Source organism: Cyclopterus lumpus, chromosome 14, assembly GCF_009769545.1.
Source record: "Cyclopterus lumpus isolate fCycLum1 chromosome 14, fCycLum1.pri, whole genome shotgun sequence".
Classification (NCBI taxonomy): domain Eukaryota; kingdom Metazoa; phylum Chordata; class Actinopteri; order Perciformes; family Cyclopteridae; genus Cyclopterus; species Cyclopterus lumpus.
This window is the reverse complement of record NC_046979.1, coordinates 890352-897477: the sequence shown is the minus strand read 5'-3', so window position 1 is coordinate 897477 and position 7126 is coordinate 890352. Positions and strand designations below refer to the sequence as shown.

At 45.1% G+C, this 7126-nt stretch overlaps 1 protein-coding gene across 1 annotated transcript; it reads right to left on the bottom strand.

Annotated features, from left to right (window-relative positions):
• Nucleotides 1–1401: 1401 nt before the first annotated feature.
• LOC117742669 (olfactory receptor 146-like) lies at nucleotides 1402–2349 on the bottom strand. Its single transcript, XM_034550236.1, has one exon. It carries the CDS (start codon nucleotides 2344–2346, stop codon nucleotides 1402–1404), a length of 945 nt encoding a protein of 314 aa, XP_034406127.1. The 5' UTR covers nucleotides 2347–2349.
• Between the last annotated feature and the right edge of the window lie 4777 nt (nucleotides 2350–7126).

The following is a 7126-nucleotide window of genomic DNA, read 5'->3' as shown; positions in this document are numbered from 1 at the left end:
AATGACTTTGGCCATTGGAGTTTATGTTAAAATACTATTGCCACATAATTAAGAGAAACACGGTACTTCTACATTTCATTGCCACACTTCAAAGTTATTATAGTAAAACTCAATATAAAAAGTAATCACACATTCTGGCATTCATTTTTCAAAGACTTTTATCTGTATAGCCGAATCTCACAAATCACAAATTCAGGATTACCTCCACTGAGGGCACCCAAATCATGATGAAGAGTAACTGCCATGTTACTAAAATTGAGAAGGTTGGTTGTGTAAAACAAAAGCAGGACTTTCACCCAGGAGACGGCTGTTTGTGTTCTGTGTCACTAATTCAACGTTGACTTATTTGGCCAGTTTTGTTGCGTAACTTCCAAACTTTATGAATGCCGGTTACATATCAAACTTAGTTATTTTAACCCAAGCTGTGATCTTTTCCGAAGCCTTACAAAGCATTTAGTGTTGCCTAAACCAAAACTAAAAATCATTCCACAGACATAGTTGATGTTCAGCAAAGAAAATTCAAACTGCTTCAAACAACAATGAATATTCTTTGTATTTAGTTTTGGATTTAACATAAGCTTGTAATCACCTATTGTCATAGCTATTAAATTATGGCTGCAAATGAGCTGCTATAATAATCACTCTGAAATAATGTGGAAACAATGTGTACATTTATATGTATTTATTGGTGTTTCACTTTATTACAATTTGAGTTTTAAAAAATAATTTAACTTGCAGTAAGAGCACACAATAAATTGGTCTTCTCAATAACATTTATCATTTAGTTCAGTTAATCATAGCGTCACATATTGCGACATTATTTGTGGTGGAACTTATTCCACCAACTTTTTCCTTTTTCACAGAAAAGATTTCAGACTACTTGTCGTCAGACTGAAAACTCAACCCTGCTCCTCTGTAATATCAGAATGTTGTCTATTTTCTTTCACATGAATAACATATATGATTTGTGTAAATAATTTACTTTTGCCCAGATTTAGAAGAACTCTTTCAACTGCCTAATTCAAGATGGCATCCTCAGAGTCATTCGGTCTGAAGTCAGAACCTTTTCAAACTAATCTGCAAACCATTTTATTCACCGTAGTAGTTTCCCTCGTTTATTTGAGTTGTTTCCATCCTCAGCCCAGTGCTAGTGAGAGCTGACAAGATCACTATCGTGGAGCAAACACCCAGGCTATGTAATGAACAAGCAATACAGATAATGGCTGGTTGCAGTGTGCCAAGGATAATTTTATTTCATAATTCTTGTCACCATATACTGCACATCAAACTTAAAACACCAAAACATATTTTAAATACAATTTGGAAGCTTTGGTTAAATGTGTTTTTCTCAATCTGAATCTATTTTGTCTTGAAGTTTAAACACTATCTTTAGTTCTCAACTCAGAATAACGGCATAACTGGTTTGGATCTAAACAATTTTGACAAGGATTTGCAGATTTCTGCAGACTGCACACCATAAATAATGGGGTTGAGGCTGCCAGGGATGATATGAAACAGAATGGCAGAAAGCTTCCTGTAGTCTGAGTACTGAGGGAAGCGATGCAGAATAATGTTAGTAAACCCACTGAACATCATGATCAGAAACACAACCAGATGAGTGCTGCAGGTCTTCAAGGCTTTACTGTTCAAAGACTTGCTATTACTGGTGAGACAGACGACTGTAATCTTTGTATAAGTGATAACCATGCTGCCGATAGAACATGTGAACAGGACCACGGTGAAAGTGAGGCCATAGACATTATTAATAAACACGCTCTCACAGGAGAGTTTAAACAGTGAGGCATTGTCACAGAAAGGATTTATGATCAAAGTCCTACATCGGTTCAGTCGTATGGTCAGACCGAGTAGAATCCCCACCAATACAAGGGCCACTCCCCAGGCAGACACCGTCAGCTTCATCACCATTTTGTTGGTCATTATGGAAGCATAGCGCAGAGGATTACTGATGGCCACATATCTGTCAAAGGCCATAATCATGAGCACAGTGTGACTAGTGGTACCAAACATGTGTGTGATGAAAGCTTGAGCCACACATTCATAATAACTGATGAAGCGCTGAGAGGAAGGCTTCATCATGTCCATAAGCAAACGGGGAACCATGATAGAATTTCCAAGGATGTCGTTAAAGGGCAAGTTGCAGAAAAGGAGATACATGGGCTGGTGAAGGTTCTTGTCAATGAAAATCAGAATAGCAATGCCAATGTTCAAAAGCATTATAAAAATGTAGGCGAAAAAGAAAAAGAGAAAGACGGGGTAGAGAGTGTCCTTTGAGACATTCAGTCCCTCCAGCTGGAGGGTGAGGCTGTTGAATGTGTAGTTATCCATCAACCTGAAAGGACAAATAACACTTTACAAATACCCACAAGCAATATAATCAATGTGTTTTATTGAAAAAGGCCCTTTAACAAAAACAATATGAAATAAAGTTAAAGATAATTGCAAATAATTCCGATCAAAAATGGTCATGGTTCATTTTAGAGAGAGACTGGCCTGTTTCGTAATACCTGCTGGAAGTCTTCTGGTTCATCTGTCTGTAGGCTGTGTTTCTGTTGGTAGCCAACACCCAACAAAGTTCTCCAACTCGATTGCAGTTTAATAGTCGCGGTTCAATTCTCAGTGGAAAATGTGTTATCAAGTGATGATTTACAAGAAACCCTTTCTTGGCCATTTGAGAGAACTGTCCAGTAAATCAATGTTTTGACTTTACATCACACCAACACGGAGCAGTGTTCACCTATATGTGAACTGTAGTTTTTCTGAAATATATAAATTATCCTTTTATTTTTGTTGTATAAATTCATAACAAATTAAACAGTACACAATATGTTCAGATCTAATGTTTTCTCTGAAATAAATTATGTTATCTTTAAAAGGATTGCGCACATTTTTTTTTCTTTTCTAGTTTCAGAGTACTGGTACTTTTGGGTCAAAAAGGGCTTTTGTTGTAACCCAAATCACAAATAACAACTTATCCTTAAGGTACTTTCTAATTTGTACTCATACGACATCCTGTCCCAGGACCTCACATCGGTTCAAGAAAAACTCTCCCCCAAAAAACTTTAAAATAGAGATAAAAGGCAGAACAAAACAAAAGAGGAGGATCCCTTCCCCATTGTATATGAATAAATACCTTACCTATTGCTGCAGCAAAATCGAAGTACCGGAGCAGTGGTAGGCAGCATCGGCGGCAGGGTTCCACTGGAATTTAACAGCAGAAGAGGTTATTGCATGCAGAGGGGCTGCAACAGAGCTAAAGTTCCTAAGGAATCTCCTATAAAAATTAGCAAACCCCAATAACCGTTGGACCTCCTTGCGGTTGCTAGGAGTGGGCCAATCTGTAACTGCTACAACCTTATCTGGCTCTATTTGCACATTGCCCTCTGAAACAATGAACCCCAGGATCGAGAAAGTAGACACGTGAAAGTCACACTTCTCAGCCATCACAAAGAGCTGGTGTTCAAGAAGCCACCGGAGAACCTGTCTGACATGGATCCGGTGAGCCTCTTCATCGGGGGAGAAGATAAGAATATCGTCCAAATAAACGAAAACGGAGATGTTGAGCAGGTCCCGGAGGACATCATTTGCCAGGGCCTGGTAAATAGCTGGAGCATTAGTTAGTCCAAAAGGCATTCGTCCCCCTCCCTTATTCTGACCAGATGATATGCATTTCTTAAGTCAATCTTAGTAAAGACCTTAGCCCCTTGTAACAGATCAAATGCCGATGAAATAAGGGGGAAGAGGTACCTGTTCTTGATGGTGATATCGTTCAAACCCTTGTTCGATACAGTGCGGAAGGGTCTTGTCCTTCTTGCTGACAAAAAAAAAAACCTGTTCCCGCTGGAGACGATGATGGTCGGATCAGACTTGCAGCCAATGAGGAGGTCACTTACTCTTTCATCGTCTGTCTCAGGCACAGACAGGGAGTAGTCTTCCCCTTGGAGTTAGAAGATCCTGGGCAACCAGTGGAGACACCGTCTGAGGCGCTGATGGTGGAAAGATCAGAGATGATCTTGTAGGAAGGCATCTCTCTGAACACACTTTGCACCATTCAATCACAATCCCCAAAGCCCAGTCCATATGGGGGTTGTGTTGGGACAGCCAGGGGTACCCCAAAATGAAGGGGTGTTGCGGGGACTGGAACAGGTGAAAACAGAGTCTCTGTGTGGTGGTCAGGGAAGGTTAACTGTACAGGGGATGTGTGGTGAGTTACCCGGCAGAGTAGGCGCCCATCGAGAGCGCTAGCTTCCAGAGGTTTGGAGAGCGGTCGGCTCTCTAACTCCAGACTTCGAGCCAATCCTCGGTCCATCAGGTTGGCGTCCGAACCGGAATCCACCAACACCATCTGACTGAGAGGCGTTCGGAGAAGTGATAGAAACTCTGGGAAGTACACAAGAGGGACTTACGGACAGTGTTGTATGGCTCACCAGTGATGTCCTCTTCCCTGGCAAGCCCAGTCTTTTACTGGACAAGAGGCAACAAGGTGGCCCATCTGGCCGCAGTAGATGCAGCTGCCCTCCCGTAGGCGACGCTGCCACTCCTCGGGACTTAACTTGGTCCTCCCAAACTACATGGGTTCCCCAGCTGGGAGGTGGAGGGTGGAGACGCCATGAGCAGCATGCAGCTTAGGGGCTGGGCCGGTAGTGAGGTAGCTAGGGGATGGGTTTCCGGTCGAGACTTGGACCGCCTCTCCCAAATGAAAAAGGGGGGGGCCTGAGCAAGGGACTGGTGAGCTAAAGTGGCGGCTAGGTCTCTCTCTTCTAAACTCCCCGAGACGGATCTCTAACCTTACAGCAAAGGCAATTAAGGCATCAAGACTCTCCGAGTCATCCCTCACCACAAGTTTCTCCCTCACTGGGTTGTTAAGCCCTCTGAGAAAAAAACCCTGGAGAGATACATCAGACCACCCTGACCCCTGCGCTATAGTTCTGAAGTCTATGGAAAACTCAGCTACGCTAAGGGATCCCTGCCATAGGGTAAGTAGACGTGAGGCAATGTCTTTCCTGCAATGTCTTTCCTGCTAATGGGGTGGTCGAAATCCCTACACATCTCATCAGAGACCGTGAGGTCCGATGTCCTCTAGTGGGCCCATAGCTGCAAACTCACTTGCCACCCGGGGAGCCAGTGTATGAGGGATACTCTGCAGCAGAGGTTCTGGTGGGCTACTTTGGAGAGAGACACCCGGGAGTTCACAAACGCATGTCCTATCTGCAACTAGCACAAGCCATCTCACCAGGTTCCTGCTGGTTTCCTGCAACCTCTGGCTGTGCCCCATCAGCCCTGATCTCACATCTCCTTGGACTTTGCAGCTCCTGTGGGTGGAGTATGCCCACAACACCATGACCAGTTCTGCTACTGGAATGTCTCCATTTCAGTGTGCCTAAGGGTTTCAACCTTGACTGTTTTCGGCCCTGGAGAAGGGTTCTTGACCCTCTGCCCACGCTTTTGCCCGTGTCAGCGGCGATTCCGAACTGCGCTCCATCCACCTGTCGAATGTCCGCTCTCTGGCGAACAAGCTTAATGAGCTGCTGCTCCTAAACAAAGCAAACATGGACTTTAGCAGATCTGTTGCCCTGTGCTTCACCGAAACCTTGCTCGGTGTGCACATCCTGGACAGCGCACTACATCTGCCGGGCTTCCAACTCCTCCGAGCGAAACGGCTATGTCGGGCAAAACGAGGGGAGGCGGAATCTGCTTTTATATTAACAAAGTTTGTGTACAGATGTCACAGTGTTAATGGAATGATGCAGCCCTCACACTTTTAATAGACTGCAAACCATTGTATTCACCACAGGAGTCTTCCTCATTCATTCTGGCCGGTGTTTACATCCCACCTCAGGCCTGTGTGAATGAGGCACTCCAACACCTGGCTGAGCAGATCACCAACATGGAGCACAAACACCCAGACTCCCTGCTCATTGTTCTTGGGGACTTCAACAGAGCAAACCTCAGCAAAGAAATGCCAAAAAACAGACAGCATATTAAGTGTAGGACAAGGACAAAAACACACTAGACCACTGCTACACTGCGCTAAAGGACGCATACCGCTCAGTCCCTCCTGCAGCTTTGGGACCCTCTGACCATTGTCTGGGTCATCTTCTCCTGTCCTTCAGGCAGAAACTAAAATCTGCAAAGCCTGTGGTGAAGACTGTGAGGAGATGGACCAATGAGGCCAAGCTGGAGCTACAGTCCTGCTTTGCCTCCACTGATTAGAGTGTTTTTGAGACTGCTGCTATGGACCTGGATGAGCTCACTGACACTGTAACATCATACATCAGTTTTTGTGAGGACGTGTGTGTCGACTAAAACCTTCTGCCCATACAACAACAATAAAGTAATATTCAGGCAGCTTCGTCGGGCTAAAGAGGAGGCCTACAGTGATAGAGACAGGACTCTGTACAACCAGGCCAGTAACACACTGACGAGGGAGATCAAGGTGGCTAAGAAGAGCTACACTGAAAAACTGGAAAAAAGTTTGGAGAGGCCTGGAAGTACTCACGAACTACAGGAGACCATCCCCACGCACTGAGGACAATCACCGACTGGCTGACGACTTAAATGTCTTCCACTGCAGGTTTGATAAGCCCACTTCAGCTCAGCGTTCAACACCATCATCCTGGAGGTACTTCAACATAAACTCCCAGCTCAGCGTGCCCGCCTCCACCTGTCAGTGGATCACTAACTTCCTGACGGACAGGACGCAGCAGGTGAGGCTGGGAACGATCACATTTAGCACCCGAACTATCAGCACTGGCACCCCCCAGGGATGTGTGCTCTCCCCACTGCTCTTCTCCCTCTACACACCAATGACTGCACCTCAGGGTCTGTTAAATTCCTGAAGTTCGCAGATGACACAACGGTCATTGGCCTCATTAGGACCGGTGATGAGTCTGCGTACCGACGGGAGGTTGAACAGCTGGTCCTCTGGTGTGGTCAGAACAACCTGGAGCTGAATAAGCCCACAACTGTGGAGACAGTGGACTTTTGGAGGACCCCCCCCCCCCCCAACACTACCCACCTCACCATACTCAACAGCACTGTGTCTGCGGTGGAGACCTTCAGGTTTCTGGGATCCACAATCTCCCAGGACCTGAAGTGGGCCTCCAAC

Coding starts and splice junctions, on each gene's coding strand:
- LOC117742669 (XM_034550236.1), bottom strand. CDS start 2,346: ATGGATAACTACACATTCAACAGCCTCACCCTCCAGCTGGAGGGACTG.